Below are 20793 nucleotides of genomic sequence, written 5' to 3' on the forward strand. Positions count from 1 at the left end.
GAGATATCTTCAGGTAGAAGGCTCTACTCCACAGAAGGTGGGACCTGTACATGAAGGACGGGTTGCATTGGAAATGGAGAGGGATCAGTGTCCTGGTCGGGTGATTTGCTACTGCTACTCAGGAGGGTTTAAACTAGTCTGGCAGCTGGGACTCAAAGCAATAGTGTGGCAGATGGAGCCTGAAGTAGAAGTTAATGTGAGAGGACAGTTGGGGGCAAGTCAGGGAGCAAGGAAGGTGTGAGAGAATAAGCAGCATTTATTTTAATGCAAGAAACCTGACAGATAAGGGGATATCACAGAGGGTGATCAATCTTTGAAAGAGGACCATGGAGGCTCAGATATGATTTTCAAAAAAGGGATCAATACTTAAAAAACTCAGAGACATACGGTAGTGCAGAAAAGTGTGTGAAGATCAGTCATGATCATATTGACTAGTAGAGCAGGCGCAAACAGCCAAATGGCCCATTGCAGCTTCTGTTCCTCATGCTCTTACTCTAAGCAACCATTGCATGAAGGGTTACCTCCAGTTCGTTTCTCAAACTGTACAATTCCCGTTTGGCAGATTCATTCAGGCATTGTCCAAGCGACTGTACCCATGCATTTGCATTTTCTTGGATGCTGAATGCCAAGGGTCTCAGCTGGAGGCGAATACATTGGTCATCCCTGACAAGTGGCTGTTGTGCCACCTCCTCACTGATTCTGGTGTAGAACTGCAACTTTTCATCATAACTGACACAAGATGGATTCCTAGCTGCAAACTTCTCCACAACAATAGACTTGTCCATCTTCCATAACGATCTGTACTTCTTCCAGCTGTTCAGAAACTTTCCCAGAGAACCAAGAAGTTTTTGGAGATTCTGACTGGTGGAAATAGCCAGCTCAATGATCAGCTGATGCTGAGAAATGTCACTGTAGAAATTAAACATAACTGGCTCATCATCTCCTTCGACATACTGTGGCAGGCATTCAATGCAAGACCCATGCATCCAGCGTACAAACAGCTGCAACACATCAAACACAGGATTTAATGCACAGCAACCACAACTCATACATTACTTTTAATACATTTGGTTGGAAGATTTGAAATACCAATAGAAAATGCTGGGATTACTCAGTGGATCATGCAGCATCATGGAGACAGAATGTCATCATTGCATTGATCTGCCATTCCTTGGCCCATTGGAGGAGTTGATCAAGGTTACATTGTAATCCTACATAATCTCCGTCATCACCAATTGTATGGCATGACGTGTTTTTGTTTTTGTAATTCACATGTAACAATAATTTGTTGACAATGTAGTATAAAAAAGTCACGGTGTCCCGTTTGTTACTGAAGATTTGTGAAGGTGAGAGTTATTGATAAATATTGGGAGCTGGTGGGTTTGGGTGGAGAGAGGGTCTCAGCCCCACACCTCCCTCAAAACTCACCTTTTCCTCTGTGAAAACAATCAATCATTTGCACTGACCTTTGTGGTTTCCACACAGTCTTTTATGTTCTGGAGAGTCAGTTGATAAACTTCAGAGGCATTGGGTTTCAAGACAATCTCAGGGGCAGAGAGATGAACTTCAATTTGGAAAAGGGGATAGTTTCCAACAACAGAAAAATTAATTTGCTGAAGATTTCTAGAGAGAACAATACAAGACATTAAGCCTAGTGAGCTCAGCATGATTACACTTACTTAACACTTGTCATTGGAGGTTGGAGTTTATGTAGTAAGCAAATGTTTCTGATAATGGATTTGTAGAGGTGGTGCTCCCAACAGTGGGCCCGTGGGAGGGGGGGAACGTCTTGGGAGGGGGGGAACGTCTTGGCACTGGACCAACCCCTACAGGGAGTGGGATTCTCACAGGGGAGTCTGTATCCATATTTAGGGCCAGCACGCTGCAAGGAGCTTCACCTGTCAATGCACCTCACAGCACAGCACCTGTCACACCTTCCTGTAACAGGCTGGTGCAGAGTTGGCAGTACATCCTGCTCACAGATGTGCACACACTGCTCCCTGCAGGCAAACTAATGCATCACAATGAGGACAGAGTGGATGTGGCATGTGTGAGAGCATGTGGGGGTTGAGATAGATGGTGGTGTGCTGGGGAGAAGGTACAGGTCGGAAGGTGACAAGGGGAGTTGTCACAGTAAGGTAGAGCACCTTGCATTAGATTTTAATATGTTAAAAATTAACCACAAAACACAACATATTTCAGTTGATAAAGGGGCCAAAGCACTATACTTTTTAATTCCTTTTTATTGCATGATATTGCATTTTTTGTTTCACATCCAAACCTTACATGGTTTGGAAGCCGCCCTTATGGCAATCGCTTGAGTGAAATTGTAATGCAAACTCCAGCAGTTGGGACAAAGGATTTAATTTGTCCGTTGTGGTTATTTAGTTTTAAGCGGTCCTGCATGTTATCATTTGTCTTCTTTACATGTGCAATTGGCTTAATTTTTAATATAATGCAGTAACCCAGTCATTAAAAAATGAGCAGCAATAAACTTTTATTGTTTTAGTTTGTAAATGTTAATGCTATTTTATTCAATAAATGTTACACCAGTTTTAAATGAATAAAACATCTGTTGGCATACAGAATGCAGATTTATTTTCTTCCTGTGCATAACAGATAAAATGCACGTTTAGTGGGAGTTATGTAACAAATGTTCCATTGGTTTCCTTCCCTGGAGATTCAACATGATCATCATCATCTGGGCAAGTGGGCTGAGGAATGGATAATGGAGTTTAATGAGTCAAACCAGTGCAGGACCTTCACAGTGAATAGCATGGCCCTGGAGTGTACTGTAGAGCCGAGGGATCTAGGAGTACAAGTGCACAGTCCCTGATAGTGGTGTCACAGGTAGATAGGGTGCTCAAGAAAGCTTTTGGTACCTTGGCCTTCAGTAATCAGGGTATTGAGTATAGAGGTGGGATGTCATGTTACAGTTGTACAATTGGTCCAGAACTCAGCTGCCCGTATTATCACCAGAACTCCATCCGCCAAACACATCACTCCCATCCTCAAACAACTGCACTGGCTCCCTTGTCCAATACTGCATTAATTTTAAGATTCTCCTCCTCACTTTCAAAACCCTCCACAATCTCGCTCCTCCATACCTCTGTGAACTCCTCCAGCCTTACACTCCATCCCAAACTCTCCGATCCTCTTCTTCCTCCCTGCTCCCCACTCCATCTGCCCGCCTGTCCACGATGGGGTTCAGAGCCTTCAGCCGTTCCGCCCCTCACCTCTGGAACTCTCTCCCACTATCCATCCGTACCATAGAGTCTCTCCCCACCTTTAAAACCTCCCTCAAAACTCACCTATTCACACTGGCCTATCCCACGTAACTCCACTTTCTATCAAATTCATGGATATGTTGTTTTTGTTCCATTTTATTTATATATTTATAATTTGTCTGTTTTAACTGTAAGGTGTCCTTGAGTGTTCTGAAAGGTATTATTATTATTATTATTATTATTATTATTATTATTATTAAGATGGTGGCAAGGCTGCATTTAGAGTACTGTGTTCGCTATTGGTCACCCTGCTATAGGAAGGATATCATTAAGCTGGAAAGGGTGCAGAGATTCGCCGAGGATGTTGCCAAGATTATCAGGAGATGTTCGGCAAGTTACGAATTTATTTCTTGGAACGTAGGAAGCTAAGAGTATATGAAGTAATATATATATAAAGTCATGTTGAGAATTGATAAGGTAAATGCAGATAAAAAGTCTTCAATCCATGGCATGGGAATCGAGAACCAGAAGACATAGATTTGAGGTGAGAGGGAAAAAATTTAATAGGAATTTGACGGGCAACTTTTTCCACTATGAGGATGGTCAGTTTATGCCATGAGCTGCCAGAGGAAACATTTGAGGCATTTAAAATACAATTGGACAAGGACATGGATAGGAAAGGTTTAGAGGGATATGGGCCAAATGGGACTGACTTAGATGTGGCATCTTGGTCAGCACGGATGTGTTGGGCTGAAGGGCCTGGTGCTGTACTGTCTGACTATGATTATAACTTTATAAACTGAATTATACTTACTTTACAATCATTTTGACAAGACTGTCGTAAACCCTGCGCTCCCAGAAGGTGTAGTATAACGCCATCTTTGAAGCCTTCCCCGTGTTGGTGTGGAAAACGAGACCCTCCATCTTGGTCAGCAGTGGGCCAATGGCTTTATACTTACTGACTAAATTCAAGATGTCCTTATTCCGCTCACGTTCCACATGCTCATAAAACTCCTTTACCCCTAACAGAAACATTCAGAATGTTTCAGCTGGTTAGTCACATTGTTAATCCATGGCCATATACAGTGCATTCGGAGTGCATTCACACCACTTCACTTTTTCCACATTTTGTTATGTTACAGCTTTATTCTGAAATTGATTAAATTCTTTTTTTTTTTTTAAATCATCAATCTACACACAATACCCCATAATAAAAAAGCGAAAACAGGTGTTTAGAAATTTTTACACAGCAATTAAAAATATATAACTGAAGTATCACATTTACATAGGAATTCCGACCCTTTACTCGGTACCTTGTTGAGGCACATTTGGCAGCGATTACAGCCTCATGTCTTCTTGGGTATGACGCTATAAGCTTGGCACACCTGTATTTTGGTAATTTCTCTCATTCTTCTCTGCAGATCCTCTCATGCTCTCTCAGGTTCGATGGGGAGCGTCGATGCACAGCTATTTTCAGGTCCCTCAAGATATTCGATCGGGTTCAAGTCCGGGCTTTGGCTGGGGCACTCAAGGATATTCACAGACTTGTCACAAAGCCACTCCTGCGTTGTCTTGGCTGTGTGCTTAGGGTCATTGTCTTGTTGGGAGGTGAACCTCTGCCCAAGTCTGAGGTCCTGAACGCTCTGGAGCAGGTTTTCATCAAGGATCTCTCTGTACTTTGCTCCGTTCATCTTTCCCTTGATCCTGACTCCCAGTTCCTGCCGCTGAAAAACATCCCCACAGCATGATGCTGCCACCACCATGCTTCACCGTAAGTATGGAATTGGCCAGGTGATGAGTGTTGCCTGGTTTCCTCCAGGCGTGATGCTTGGCATTCAGGTCAACAAGTTCAATCTTGGTTTCATCAGACTAGAGAATCTTGTTTAGGTGTCTTTGGGCAAATTCCAAGCGGGCTATCATGTGCCTTTTACCGAGGAGTGGCTTCCGTCTGGCCATTCTACCATAAAGGCCTGATTGGTGGAGTACTACAGATATAGTTGTCCTTCTGGAAGTTTCTCCCATGTCCACAGAGGAACTATGGAGCTCTGTCGGAGTGACCATCGGGTCCTTGGTCACCTCCCTGACCAAGGCCCTTCTCCCCCGATTGCTCAGTTTGGCCGGGCGACCAGCTATATGAAGAGTCCTGGTGGTTACAAAGTTCTTCCATTTAAGAATGACGGAGGCCACTGTGCTCTTCGCGACCTGCAATGCTGCAGAAATTGTTTTAAACCCTTCCCCAGATCCGTGTCTCGACACAATCCTGTCTCGGAGGTCTACGGACAACTCCTTTGTCTTCATGGCTTGGTTTTTGCTCTGACATGCACTGTCAACTATGGGACCTTATATAGTCAATAGTCAGATTTATTAATCACATACAAAATAAAGTGCAATGAAATGAACGTGCCAACAGCTGTACAATAAAAAAAAGAACTGATTGGCCTACTCCTGCACCTAATGTCTATTATCTATTAACACACAATAAAAAAATTAACACGAACATCCACCACAGCATTCATCACTGTGGTGGAAGGCACAAAGTACAGTCAGCCCTCCTCCATTTCCCCCCCGTGGTTGGGACCACAAACCTCCGCAGTCGCCGCTGCGGGCGGCCAGATGTACAGGCAAGGTAATTCCCGAATCGGTGCTTTCCTACCGGAGACCACGGCCTCAAGATGAAGTAGGCCGCAGGCCGGCAGTCGAAGATCTAAGTCCCCGCCGCGCCGTGGTTAGAAACACCACAAACGATGGCTTTAAGATGTTGTAGGCCACGGGCGGTCGGAGCTCTTCTCCTCCAGGGTCCCCAATGAGGGATCCCAGGCTCCGGACGCCGTGCCAGCTGGAAGCTCCGTAGACCGCGGCTTCAGGCAGCCACGGGCCAGCGAACGGAGCACTCCCTTCTGGCGACCCGCGGCGAGTGCTCTGGGCCCGGCTCCAGGAAAGGCCACACCAATCCTTGCTGTTAGGCCGCATGGAAGGTGACGTGGAAAAAGTCGCCTCTCCATGGAGGAGGCGACCGAAAGCTGTTCCCCCCCCTTACCTCCCTCTCCACAAGACACACTGAGAGACATTAAAACAAACATTTTGGACATATACTAAAAAAACAAAAAAAAGTAGAAATGACGAACACGCTGCTAGCAGGGCGTCGTCTCTCAGTATCCCCACCGAACAAACTATATACACAGGTGTGTGCCTTTCCAAATCATGTACAATCAATTTAATGTACCACATGTGGACACCAATCAGGTTGTAGAAACAACTCAAGGATAATCAATGGAAACAGGATGAACCAAATCTAAATGTGATAGTTCAGTTATTTATTTTTAATTACTTTGCCCAAATTTCTAAACACCAGTTTTTGCTTTTTTTATTATGGGGTATTGTGTATAGATTGATGATTAAAAAAAAAGGATTTAATCCATTTTAGTATAAGGCTGCAACAAAATGTGGAAAAAGTGAAGGGGTCTGAATACTTTCTGAATGCTCTGTACGCACCAAAGTTTAGGGTCATTTCATCTTACCTGCAAGATCCTCCTTAGACTTGGGCGGTGGTCTTTTAAAGAGGTCTGCAGACTCTATCGATGCAAGTTTAATGGCAATGTCTCGCACATTCTTGTGAATCTGGTTTACAAGTGATTCAAATTTTCCAATTGCTTGTTCACAGCGACCAAGATAATCAATAATACCTATTTTAAAATGCAACAGAGGTTTAATTGCAATTGCATTATTGATAATTAACAAAATCAGCCTTCATACCAAATGAATAGTTTCAAGATTGACAACATCGACAAGATTAACAAACTCATCAGGAAGGCTGGCTCTGTTCTGGGGGCGGATTCATCGGAGGTGGTCTAAGTAAGTAAGTAAGTTTATTGGCCAAGTATTCACATACAAGGAATTTGCCTTGGTGCTCCGCCCACAAGTAACAACATGACATACATTGACAGTTATGAATGACTCCGAAAACACTAAACATTAATAATAATAAGACACCATTGATCAAGCATAAGACACCATTAATAATGATAAAACACCATTGATCAAGCATGTGAACCAACAAAATACCAGAGGCTACAGATATTTGGCTGTTGAGTAGAGCAACTACTCGTGGAAAAAACTGTTTTTATGTCTGGCTGTGGCAGCTTTGACAGTCCGGAGTCGCCTTCCAGAGGGAAGTGATTCAAAGAGTTTGTGGCCAGGGTGAGAGAGGTCAGAGATGATCTTGCCCGCTCGCTTCCTGGCCTTTGCAGTGTACAGTTCATCAATGGAGGGAAGGTTGCAGCCAATAATCTTCTCTGCTGATCGGAAAGGGGGACATTTCAGGTCGAGACCCTTTTTCAGACTGATGTCAGGGCAGTGGGCGGGCAGAGATAGAATGTAGGATGTAGGAGACAGTAAGACTGGTGGGAGAACTGGGAAAAGGGAGGGGACGGAGAAAGAGGGAAAGCAAGGGCTATTTGAAGTTCTGAATTGATTATCTGAATGGTGTCAGATTAGGAGAAGGGGAGGTGCTACGAGACCTGGGTGTGCTTGTACATCAGTCACTGAAAGATAGATTCCCTCGATGGTAGGGAGGTCAGAGCCGATGATGGACTGGGCAGTGTTTACTACTTTTTGCAGACTTTTTCGCTCCTGGGCACTCGTTGCCCAGGAATTTGAAGCTCTTGACCCTTTCCACCATCGACCCATTGATATAAACGGGACTGTGAGTCCCCAATCTACCACTTCCAAAGTCCACAATCAGTTTCTTGGTTTTGTTGGTGTTGAGGTTCAGGTTATTTTGCTGGCGCCATTTGGTCAGTCGGTCGACCTCACTTCTGTACTCATTTACAGAAGTGTACCCATGTACATGCCCCAACACCACTCCACACCACTGACCGCCTACACTACATGCCCCAACACCAGTCACTCTGCATCATTGACCGCCTAACTACATGCCAACACCACCAGTCACCACATGGTGGGTTGCATGAGTCACACTGAGGATTCAAACCACATGGCATTTGTTGTGTCAGAACAGGAGCAGCAGAGATAATTTCATTGACATAGTTTCTCATGGGAAATCAATTTGAAATGCATGTGGTTCCTTGCAGCTACTATGAAAACACTGATTGCTGATATGAAGCATAAAAATATCTGGTATTACCTAACGAGTTCCAGTTTAATCTTTTATAACCTGAACGAATAACCCGTTGGAGCTCTTGGATATGATCCACCATAAGTTTTATCTCTGCTATGTTTAAAGAAGTCATTAGTTTTTGGTAGCGATTCAACATGTTCCTTAATCCAGTGGTGTACCTAAAGACCAAAAAGCAAAGTGAGCGTTCTGGCAACAGAAGAGAATAGAATGCTTCATACAATTCGAGCACTCCTCCACTCTGTGTCAGTTGTCAGCCAGGGCTGTGGACAGCAGAATGCCTTGGAGTTCAACAACAAAGACTTAAGTCAAGTCAAGTCAAGTTTATTCGTCACATACAAATACGAGATGTGCAGTGAAATGAAAAGTGGCAATGCTCGCGGACTTTGTGCAAAAAACAAACAAACAAACAAACTACAAAACAGAATGGAACAGAATCACATATTCTTTTACATATTAAATATTGTGGGCGGAAGGTAAAAGGGAAAAAAAAACAGCAATTAATAAAAACAAAAACTGTAGAATGGTACAGTAAAGTTAGTCCCTGGTAAGGCAACAGATCTAGATTGTGGGAGTGAAGATTTTAATTAACAGGTGGCCCCATCTGCTTTCTTAGCTCAAATCCTCAGGCACTATTTCAAAGAAATGCAATGCAGTTCTCTCCAAGGTCCTTGCAAATATTCAGCCCTCAATCAATGTCAACATATGCTCTGTTGTAAGGTCATCAACCTGAATCATTAATTCTGATTCTCTCTCTCCAGATAGTGCTTAACATGCTAAGTAAAGCTAACATTTTCTTTGATATTTATTTTGGCAAGGTCTTGCATATGGTGACACGAACTACAAAAAATTGAAATCGGGTAATCTATACGACTGACAAAATTGTGGAAAACCAGTATTTGCACGGACTAACTGTTGATAACTAGCAAATTTTGTGCCCACAAAAAGCTGTAGTAGCTCGGCGGGACAGGCAGCATCTCTGGAAAGGACATACTGAGTTCTAGGTCGTGGGGAGCACATTAACATAATTTATGCAAAGCAGCTCATTGCTCCAAAATGCAATAAGGGCCAACACAGATCAGGTGGACAACATGGATGAATTGGGCCGAAGGCCATGTTTCCATGTTGTATAACTCTGTCCAAGCTAATGACATGATTGGGTTTGCTGCAGAGGTCTTGGATCTGGGTCTTGTAAGGGTGGGGAAGTAGCAAGCCCAGGGATTGGCAGAGGAAGATCAAAGATTCAAGAGGAACCAGGACAGAAGCCAGTGCTCTCAGCAGTGACTGAGATAATCAGAACCAAGGGAAATAGGATCAAAGGCTTGATCTGTGCAATCCACAGCATGAGCTGCCATTTAGCTGAAGCATTGAAAATGATCTATGTGTAGCGTCCGAGAGAAAGATATAATGGCCACTACACACATTTGAATAAAAATGCTTCACACTAAATACAGGAGGGCAATCCATTCCCCTCTACTGAGGAGATCTACTAATGATGTCTAGAGATGTCTGTCAACCAAACAAACAGACCTGACAATCAAAGACCGCGACAGTAAGGATGAGCAAGTAATTCATTTTAAATGTCCACCTGTACATCTAGTTGTCTTGGTCAAACCTACCGGAGAAACTTCTGTTCTTGTAAAGCCACATTTCTGGCCAGCTGAGGGATTTGAAATCCCAACTGCTCCATGTACTTGGATTCCATGATTATTTCTTCCAGTTCTGGAGCAAAGTTCACTTCATATTGACAATTAGCTTCAAACATTTCATCGTGAGAAGTCAAGTTCTGTATTAACAAAGCAAAGCTACAAATGAGATGTCAGCAAGGTGTCAAAATAGAAAGGTTATTTTACAATGATACATTATACAGCAAAATAATTTGTTAACTTAAACTTGGCTTTTTCTCTAGTAAGTTTTCAAAGACTTCATCTTCTTGAGTCCCACTCCAGAGAATTTGGTGCGGAAATCTCGGCTGACACGCAGTCAGTACAACGCCAAGAGGTGCTGCATTGTTGGATGTTCTATCTTTAAGATGAGATGTTAAACCTTCAGGTTCATATTAAACATCTCATGCACTATCTCAAATAGCAGTGCAGTTTCCCCCAGTGACCTCCCCAATATTATATGTCAAAAATACAGACAAATAGATTGTGTGCGACGTTCACTTTGATCCAATTAAGCAGAACTTGGCTGTTGCAATTTCTGCAAAAGTGATGACACTTCCAAAGTACTTCATTGGAGATGAAGATACTTTGAAAGCATTGTGAAAGGTACCACTTTTTGATTGAGGAGGTTTCATCACCAGACTGATTCCTGGGTTGTCAGGACTTTCATATGAAGAAAGACTGGATAGACTCGGTTTGTACTCGCTAGAATTTAGAAGATTGAGGGGGGATCTTATAGAAACTTACAAAATTCTTAAGGGGTTGGACAGGCTAGATGCAGGAAGATTGTTCCCGATGTTGGGGAAGTCCAGAACAAAGGGGTCACAGTTTAAGGATAAGGGGGAAATCTTTTAGGACCGAAATGAGGAAAACATTTTTCACACAGAGAGTGGTGATTCTCTGGAATTCTCTGCCGCAGAAGGTAGTTGAGGCCAGTTCATTGGCTATATTTAAGAGGGAGTTACATGTGGCCCTTGTGGCTAAAGGGATCAGGGGGTATGGAGAGAAGGCAGGTGCAGGATACTGAGTTGGATGATCAGCCATCAGGCTCGAAGGGCCGAATGGCCTACTCCTGCACCTATTTTCTATGTCTATGTTTCTATGTTTCTTTCAAATTTGCTACTGGATTTATGTTGTTTAATTTTAGACCATTGCTTAGCAACATATTCCCCATGTTAACCATATCAAACCCATGAAGATCACACATCCTGCATACTGGGTTTACATTAGGCTATGATCTTTTCTATCTCTAGCATTTCTGGATGCTTTTAAAAAATAAAACTGAGATCTGAACTGAGCCATAGTGTAATCTGGGTCATCTTGAAAACACATCAAAAACAATTTCAATTCCAAATCTTGAGAAATGAAGCCCAGCTTTGTTGTTTTCATAGTCTAAATAATCTGAAATTCCTTCTGTAGTTTGTGCCGTTCTAAATCCATTGACTCTTCTCCCCCATATGTGATGCTTACCTCTTTCCCAGACCAGGCTGGTAGGTATATGTGAAGCTCCACTCTCTAGTCAATTATGTAATACCATGATCTCTGCCACAGACTGCCTTGCTTCCTCACTTCCTCAATCCCAATGAATGGTCAAGCTGAAATGTTCCCTTTTACTTTATCCACCGAAGCTGTCTGACCTGTTGATTTTTTCCAGCATTTCCTGTTTTTCCTTCAGACTTCCATTTTATTTAACTAGCATGACTGCTCAAACTCATTTCAGACAGATTCAGATTCAGATTCAATTTAATTGTCATTGTCAGTGTACAGTACAGAGACAACGAAATGCGATTTTTGAATAGGAAAACGTTTTTATTTTAGTCTAGGTTTCACTATCGGGAAGAAAGTACAGGAGCTTGAAAACTGTGATGTCTTGGTTCAGGAACGGTTCCTTTCCAACAACCATAAGGCTATTGAACATTACAAACACTAACAAAACTTTCAACTACAGACACTTTTGTTTTTACTATAGTCTTTAAGCTTTTGTTTTTTAACCAAATAGAATTTATTTTTCTGTTTATTATGTTATTTATGGAGTACTGTGCTTACATAGAAACATAGAAAATAGGTGTAGGAGTAGGCCATTTGGCCCTTCGAGCCTGCACCGCCATTCAATATGATCATGGCTGATCATCCAACTCGGTATCCCATCCCTGCCTTCTCTCCATACCCCCTGATCCCTTTAGCCACAATGGCCACATCTAACTCTCTCTTAAATATAGCCAATGAACTGGCATCAACTACTTTCTGTGGCAGAGAATTCCACAGATTCACCACTCTCTGTGGGAAAAAATTAATTCTCATCTCGGTCCTAAAAGACCTCCCCCTTATCCTTAAACTGTGATGCCCTTGTTCTGGACTTCCCCAACATCGGGAACAATCTTCTTGCATCTAGCCCGTCCAACCCTTTAAGAATTTTGTAAGTTGCAAACCTGTTGCGTTGCTGCATTAAACACTTGATATTGTTAAAAAACATATATGCTCTAATAATCTCAAGAAAAAAGATGAGCATCTTCCTATACTTACAGGATCAAAGTAAACCGTACTATCTGGATAGGTTATTGGTGCATCAACCCTGTTGAGCAGGCTTTGTTTTAACAGAACGTGCAACTTTGTGTTAGTCTCACTTTGCCAATGTTCATACAACTTATCTTCATACACTTTCATCCTCTTTGCCACCTCTAGATATTTTGCTTTGGTCTATAAAGTAAAATAACCCATTGTTAGAAGCATTGTCAACAAGCATAATAGAAATACAAGAGTTTAACAAAATGGAAGTCTTTGAATCATCATCTAGATCACGCCTGGGTAATGCATGGGTTGATTTGGCCCTTTGCCCATGATGGCTGTCGCAACCATGATGCCAATTTAAACTGCACATCTGCTTGAACATGGTGTGTGTCCCTCTATTCCATGCCTCTTTGTGTGCCTAAATTCCTCTGATATCATATCTGCTTATCTGGCAGCATGTTCAAGGCACCTAACACTGTGCAAAAATACTTCCTGGTAAATCTCAAAATATTCCCATTGGCATTTCCACCCTTCGAAAATAATTCTATCTACCCAATCTGTGCCTGACATCATTTATACATTTCAATCAATCCACCTCTCAGCTGCAAAATGCAAGCTTGTCCAACTCTCTAATTCATGCAGCTTTGTGGAGAACCCCTTCTGCACCCATTACAAAGCCTCCACATCTTCCTTATGAAGCAGTGGCCAGAAATGAATACAACTGTCATACGCAGCTGGAAGGGCCGAATGGCCTACTCCTGCACCTATTGTCTGTTACAGCATGGGAACAGACCCTTCAACTCAATAAGTCGATGCCAATCTAGTTGACTAATTGAGCTAGAGGAAATGATTAGAGGTTGTTTTGGGTCAGACCCTTTTTGAGACTGATTTTCAGAGTGCTGTTACTATTTTCTCTGGAGGAAAGAAATATCTGATATGTATATATAATGAAAGGTATAAAGTATATATAAACATTTGATACGGCAACTGTTCTGTTCTTGACCCCTGAACCTGTAGAGAGTGATGAACACAGCCCAGTCCATTAAATGCTCGACACTTCCTTCCACCCAATGCGTTGCATCAGGAGGGTTGGAACGCCTGCCACGCTGGACATTCCCTTCTCTCTTCTACTGCTGAGAGAAGAAACTGGAACAAAAGCCCAGACATGCAGACTTCAGAGTTTCTTCCCCACTCGTATCAGACTCTTGAATTAATCTCTTTCCACCCCCTTCCTGGAGGTGCTGCCACGTACTTTTATCCGTAACTCCACCTCATTCGGTATTTCATTCTTGGACTATTTCACCCACAACCCTTGCACCATCCTGTATTTTGCACAGGTCATTGCAGTTGTTGTTGTATTTTTCATCATCGTGTACACAGTTTACTCAGTGTGCTTCATGCAATCCAGGAATGTCATTGCATCTGTGGAATACAGCAATGAACTGATAACTGTGGGCTATGCCCATGGATGGAGGGCGTCAATGACGAGCACTCACAGGTATAAAGTAGAAGATACTTTAAAGTGCCTTGTGGAGAAAGATGTTACAAAATTCTTAAGGGGTTGGACAGACTAGATGCAGGAAGATTGTTCCCGATGTTGGGGAAGTCCAGAACAAGGGTTCACAGTTTAAGGATAAGGGGGAAATCTTTTAGGACTGAGAATTCTGTGGAATTCTCTGCCACAGAAGGTAGTTGAGGCCAGTTCATTGGCTATATTTAAGAGGGAGTTAGATGTGGCCCTTGTGGCTAAAGGGATCAGGGGGTATGGAGAGAAGGCAGGTACAGGATATTGAGTTGGATGATCAGCCATGATCATATTGAATGGTGGTGCAGGCTCGAAGGACCGAATGGCCTACTCCTGCACCTATTTTCTATGTTTCTATGTTCACGCAGGCAAACGCCCTTGTGGCTATCAAGAGAGAATACATTGAAGGAAAAGTGTCGGTCTGTGAAGAAGCGGGCAGCAGTGAAGCTAGTGAGTTGGCACTGTACCCATCCTGTGCTTCCCTCACCACATCTACCCCTTTATGATCTGAGCATCCTGCCATGTTGTGAGCAAATATACTAAAATAAATCATATGGCGATGGATGATGCGTACAAATTAGCCAGAAAAAGCAGCATACCGGAGGACTGGGAGAAATTCAAAGACCAGCAGAGGAGGACAAAGGGCTTAATTAGGAAAGGAAAAATAGAATATGAAAGAAAACTGGCAGGGAACATAAAAACTGACTGCAAAAGTTTTTATAGATATGTGAAAAGAAAGAGATTAGTTAAAACAAATGTAGGTCCCTTGCAGTCAGAAACAGGGAGTTGATCATGGGGAACAAGGATATGGCGGACCAATTGAATAACTACTTTGGTTCCGTCTTCACTAAGGAAGACATAAATAATTTGCCGGAAATAGCAGGGGACCGCGGGTCAAAAGAGTTGGAGGAATTGAGTGAAATTCAGGTTAGCCGGGAAGTGGTGTTGGGTAAATTGAATGGATTAAAGGCCGATAAATCCCCAGGGCCAGATAGGCTGCATCCCAGAGTACTTAAGGAAGTAGCTCCAGAAATAGTGGATGCATTAGTAATAATCTTTCAAAACTCTTTAGATTCTGGAGTAGTTCCTGAAGATTGGCGGGTAGCAAACGTAACCCCACTTTTTAAGAAGGGAGGGAGAGAGAAAATGGGGAATTACAGACCAGTTAGTCTAACATCGGTAGTGGGGAAACTGCTAGAGTCAGTTATTAAAGATGGGATAGCAGCACATTTGGAAAGTGGTGAAATCATTGGACAAAGTCAGCATGGATTTACGAAAGGTAAATCATGTCTGACGAATCTTATAGAATTTTTCGAGGATGTAACTAGTAGCGTGGATAGGGGAGAACCAGTGGATGTGGTGTATCTGGACTTCCAGAAGGCTTTCGACAAGGTCCCACATAAGAAATTAGTATACAAACTTAAAGCACAAGGCATTGGGGGTTCAGTATTGATGTGGATAGAGAACTGGCTGGCAAACAGGAAGCAAAGAGTAGGAGTAAACGGGTCCTTTTCACAATGGCAGGCAGTGACTAGTGGGGTACCCCAAGGCTCAGTACTGGGACCCCAGCTATTTACAATATATATTAATGATCTGGATGAGGGAATTGAAGGCAATATCTCCAAGTTTGCGGATGACACTAAGCTGGGGGGCAGTGTTAGCTGTGAGGAGGATGCTAGGAGACTGCAGGGTGACTTGGATAGGCTGGGTGAGTGGGCAAATGTTTGGCAGATGCAGTATAATGTGGATAAATGTGAGGTTATCCATTTTGGTGGCAAAAACGGGGAAGCAGACTATTATCTAAATGGTGGCTGATTGGGAAAGGGGAGATGCAGCGAAACCTGGGTGTCATGGTACACCAGTCATTGAAGGTAGGCATGCAGGTGCAGCAGGCAGTAAAGAAAGCGAATGGCATGTTAGATTTAATTGCAAAATGATTTGAGTATAGGAGCAGAGAGGTTCTACTGCAGTTGTACAGGGTCTTGGTGAGACCACACCTGGAGTATTGCGTACAGTTTTGGTCTCCAAATCTGAGGAAGGACATTATTGCCATAGAGGGAGTGCAGAGACGGTTCACCAGACTGATTCCTGGGATGTCAGGACTGTCTTATGAAGAAAGACTGGATAGACTTGGTTTATACTCTCTAGAATTTAGAAGATTGAGAGGGGATCTTATAGAAACTTACAAAATTCTTAAGGGGTTGGACAGGCTAGATGCAGGAAGATTGTTCCCGATGTTAGGGAAGTCCAGGACAAGGGGTCACAGCTTAAGGATAAAGGGGAAATCCTTTAAAACCGAGATGAAAGAACTTTTTTTTCACGCAGAGAGTGGTGAATCTCTGGAACTCTCTGCCACAGAGGGTAGTTGAGGCCAGTTCATTGGCTATATTTAAGAGGGAGTTAGATGTGGCCCTTGAGGCTAAAGGGATCAGAGGGTATGGAGAGAAGGCAGGTACGGGATACTGAGTTGGATGATCAGCCATGATCATATTGAATGGCGGTGCAGGCTCGAAGGGCCGAATGGCCTACTCCTGCACCTAATTTCTATGTTTCTATGTTTCTATATTGCAGAGTACACTGAAATAATCTGCAGATAGATGACTCATCAACACATCTTTGCCAAGTCACGCTGCCATCTGTCCAAAATAAAACATACCGCAATAATATTTTACTCAAAGTAATATGCATCACAATATCTTAAGTAAATATTGCTTTCCAGCAGGCAGATATGTTTTTGTTAATGCTTACAATTAATAGTCAGTCTGAAAGATCAAAGTCCAAAGAACTTACTGCCTTGCCCTGATCACTTGCCAGCATCTCGGGCATTTTCTGGAAGTGAACGATGACGTGTTTAATGCGGTGAAAGAGTGATCGGGCCCAGTGGATGGCTCCAGCAACTGGAGGCTGGTTCTTGGTCACCGGAGGGTTACTAGCATTATTTGTAAAGATGGTGTTTATAATATCAACCTGTAAAAAGGCATCAGGCAAAGTAACAGTACAAGGGAACATGGCACTGAGGATAATGCGTAGTACAGGTCAAGCTTTGCCAGCCAATAACTAGCGACTACAACATGGTCCTGTGTCGCCGCCTTGGCTACTCACAAACCACATGATTTTGAAACAAACAGCCTATGATGTAGACAAATTTATTGTTATGGAGGCGGCCTCAAACTACCTACAAATGGTAGAACAAATCGCAGTAGGTGGATTAAAATGTAGAACACTGCGAGGTTATCAACATTAGTGAGAAAAGCAGGGTGTGCTTTAAATGGAGAGGAATAATAGAAAGGTGCTATCACCGGATGTTAGCGTGTGGGGTCAGAACGTTAGCGTGTGGGGTCAACATGTTAGCGTGTGGGGTCAGAACGTTAGCGTGTGGGGTCAGAACGTTAGCGTGTGGGGTCAGAACGTTAGCGTGTGGGGTCAGAACGTTGGCGTGTGGGGTCAGAACGTTAGCGTGTGTGGTCAGAACGTTAGCGTGTGGGGTCAGAACGTTGGCGTGTGGGGTCAGAACGTTAACGCGTGGGGTTTAGAGTTAAAAAGGGGAGTCCCACTATAGGGCGTAAATAGGATTACACCTGGATTGACGGCAGCTGGAACAGAAGTGGTCTTTTATATAAATAATAAACGGTGGACAAAAGTGAACGTTTAGGTGCAGTGCATAAAGACAGCGATGAACATGGATGAATGATAACATATGAGCTGTTGCAGAGGTGACTGGAAACAAGTAACTAATATCCAAATAGTATCCAAACAACGAGCCACACCAGTGACCTGGGTCAATCCCAACCTCCTGCACTATCTAGATGGACATGTCACATTCTCCATGGGCTTCCTGGGTTCTCCAGCTTCCTCGTGCATCCCAATGATATGCAGATGGTAGGTTAATTGGTCACTGTGAACTACCCTTAGTGTAATTGTGTAGTGGGAGAATCAAGGAGTGTCCATTGGTATTGGTTAGAGGGAAACACATGAGATCTTTCACAGACTAAATGGCCTTACCTCCTTACAATACTGTGTGAGAATGTCATTGAATTTCCTCATCATTTGCTTGTTGACCACTTCTCGTGAGCGAATGTGCCTGAATCTCAAAAGCATGTCAAACGCTGCTTCTGCAGAGCGGAGACTCTTGAATGACTCATCAATAAAGTTCTTTGCTTCCCCTTCAATGAACTGCAAGAAACAGCAAAGGTTTTTTATAATCTTAATTAAAGTTCAATGGGAAAAACTGACGAGTAGACAGATTGGGCATCAAAGCACATTGTAACAATTACTCCAAGTGGTGTAATCGGTAAGTTAACCATACCCACTAAAAGGTACAACTTCAGTCTCTGGTGTGAAGAAAAAATTAAGTGAATCATCACAAATTAATTATTTTGAGTACTGAATACCTTTTGAAAATTCATAATTTACTGAAAGTGTTTTCCTTTTCTCAAATAGCTGTTGGAATAAGTAGATTTTATTGCAAATGTGTTAGGAGGCCAAGTCACATATTAAAACGTACCTGAACCTGAGTGTAAAAATCCTCCATTACGACCCTCCACATCTGCGTGTGACGAATGTTAAACATATCGAAAGAGAGTTCCATAATGGGCACAACAAGATCGTTAACCCTTTGTACCACATCATCAATGCGCTTCGGGTCACCAGTTACAGCTTTCAGCTCTGGTCCAAAGATGTTGTAAAACTCCTCTCGAGTCTAGCGATAGTAACCAACAATAACAGATGATTCTGTTCATTTTATGTTCTGTTGTTTACATTCATTAACCAGAAGAAAATCATGGTCCTTGGTACAAATACATTGCTTAGGCCACAGTTGAAGTGCTGTGTGTGGCATTGGTCACCAGGCTATAGGAAAGGTGCAATTACACTGGAGAAGGTGCAGAGAAGATTGTCCATGATATTGCCTGGGTTGGAGGGTTTCAGTAGTGAGGAGAGACTGGCTGGGCTGTGTTTGTTATCCTAGGAGAGGAGAGGGCTGATGGATGAAGATTCAGCTGTGTACATTTACAAGGAATTATATGTAGTGTAGGTTGTGAGAATCTTTATCCTGAAAGCATCGATGCCTATGACCAGAGGACATGGTTAAAGTAATGTGTTGGAAATTTGAAGAAGTGAGGATAGAATGGGGTTAAGGACTGCTTCAGTGCTGTGACTCTTTGACTCCATGTTTCTAATCAAAGCATTCACTTGAAGAGGCTGAATTTTATACCATTTAGGCAGATTATTAAACATTCAGAATTCTAAACAACATAATATGGATACAAAATTGGAGCAAAACATTCTATTATTCTTGGAGTATCTATTATTTGTTCCCGTTTGGTGATCACGTTTATTGGCTCATTGACTGCTGTGTGAGTGCTAGAATCAGGAGAGAGTTGATGGGATCACAGGGAGAACAAGTTACAGGGAAAAGTAATTGCTCTGATGACCTGGTATTGACTGGATGGGCAACTGGACCTTGGGAGTGGTTGTGCAGAGGCCTCAGCCCAGGTAGACTCTCGTAGACTTAAAGGCAACGCTGAGATGTGCTTCAACCTCCTGGCAAAGGCATCGTCAAATTTAACAGGTTTGATATGAATAATGAATGTTATAAAAATAATAATAATGTATTTTATTTGCTGGCGCCTTTCTGGACACCCAAGGACACCTTACAGGACATAAAATAACAATACATTTATCAATATTAAAATCAAGTTGATTAAAAACAAAAAACAAAAAAAACAAAAAAATACACAAAATATTTTAAGTCATTAAAATCAGGGTGAACATGGTGGAAGTTATGTCGGGTATGCTAATCTAAACAGGTGTGTTTTGAGTTGTGATTTGAATTGATCGATAGTGTCGAGGTGACGGATGGGAGGTGGGAGAGTGTTCCAGAGACGTGGGGCAGAGCAGCTGAAGGCTCTGGCACCCATGGTGCTGAGTCTAAATTTGGGGACAGTTAAAATTGCAGCTGAGGAGGAACGAAGTGACCGGGAAGTAGTGTATGGTAGCAGCAGGTCAGAGAGGTATTGGGGAGCAAGGTGGTGTAGGGCTTTGAAGGTCAGCAGTAAAATCTTGTAGTTAATCCGGTGGTGCACAGGGAGCCAGTGGAGCTGAGTGAGGATGGGTGTGATGTGGTCCGATGATCTGGTGCGGGTGATGATCCAGGCTGCAGAGTTCTGAATGCATTGGAGGTGATGAAGAAGTTTATTGGAAGTGCAAGTGAGGAGGGCGTTGCAGTAATCGATGCGGGATGTGACCAGAGCGTGGATGAGGACTTTTGTATTGTCTTTGGAGAGGGAGGGGCGGAGTCTGGAGATGTTGCGGAGATGAAAGTATGCAGAGCGTGTGATATTGCTGATGTGGGGGCCAAAGGAAAGTGTACTGTCCAGAATGACGCCGAGGCTTTTGACATGGGAGGAGGTGGGTATGGGTGAGCCATCAACTGAAATGATGAACGGGTGGGTTTTGGAGAGTGTGGACTTTGAGCTAATTAGCATGATTTCTGTTTTATTTCCATTGAGTTTTAGAAGGTTGAGTGACATCCAGTTGCTGATAGTTTGAAGACAGGTGGTGAGGGCAGTTGGGGGAAGGGAGGTGTTTGGTTTTGTGGAGAGGTAAAGTTGTGTATCATCGGCGTAGCAGTGAAAATTGATTCCAAAATGACGGAGAATTGAATATAGATGATAAAAAGCAGTGGCCCCAGCACTGATCCCTGAGGAACACCATGGGTGACTGTAGCAGTTGTGG

The 20793-nt window shown here is 42.9% G+C and overlaps 1 protein-coding gene across 1 annotated transcript in view; it reads right to left on the bottom strand.

The window, feature by feature from the left end:
* dnah10 (dynein axonemal heavy chain 10) overlaps nucleotides 1–20793 on the bottom strand; it is a 123036-nt gene that overhangs the window by 83847 nt on the left and 18396 nt on the right. Inside the window, exons 11-20 of the mRNA XM_055655466.1 lie at nucleotides 18563–18757; nucleotides 18061–18231; nucleotides 16849–17025; nucleotides 12549–12722; nucleotides 9981–10147; nucleotides 8371–8522; nucleotides 6746–6910; nucleotides 4042–4249; nucleotides 1467–1623; nucleotides 522–1001 (exon numbers count right to left, since the gene is read on the bottom strand). Of these exons, the coding sequence (XP_055511441.1) occupies nucleotides 522–1001; nucleotides 1467–1623; nucleotides 4042–4249; nucleotides 6746–6910; nucleotides 8371–8522; nucleotides 9981–10147; nucleotides 12549–12722; nucleotides 16849–17025; nucleotides 18061–18231; nucleotides 18563–18757 (2046 nt within the window). The remainder of the gene's footprint in view (nucleotides 1–521; nucleotides 1002–1466; nucleotides 1624–4041; nucleotides 4250–6745; nucleotides 6911–8370; nucleotides 8523–9980; nucleotides 10148–12548; nucleotides 12723–16848; nucleotides 17026–18060; nucleotides 18232–18562; nucleotides 18758–20793) is intronic.

Source organism: Leucoraja erinacea, chromosome 25 (assembly GCF_028641065.1).
Source record: "Leucoraja erinacea ecotype New England chromosome 25, Leri_hhj_1, whole genome shotgun sequence".
In the NCBI taxonomy this organism is placed as follows: domain Eukaryota; kingdom Metazoa; phylum Chordata; class Chondrichthyes; order Rajiformes; family Rajidae; genus Leucoraja; species Leucoraja erinaceus.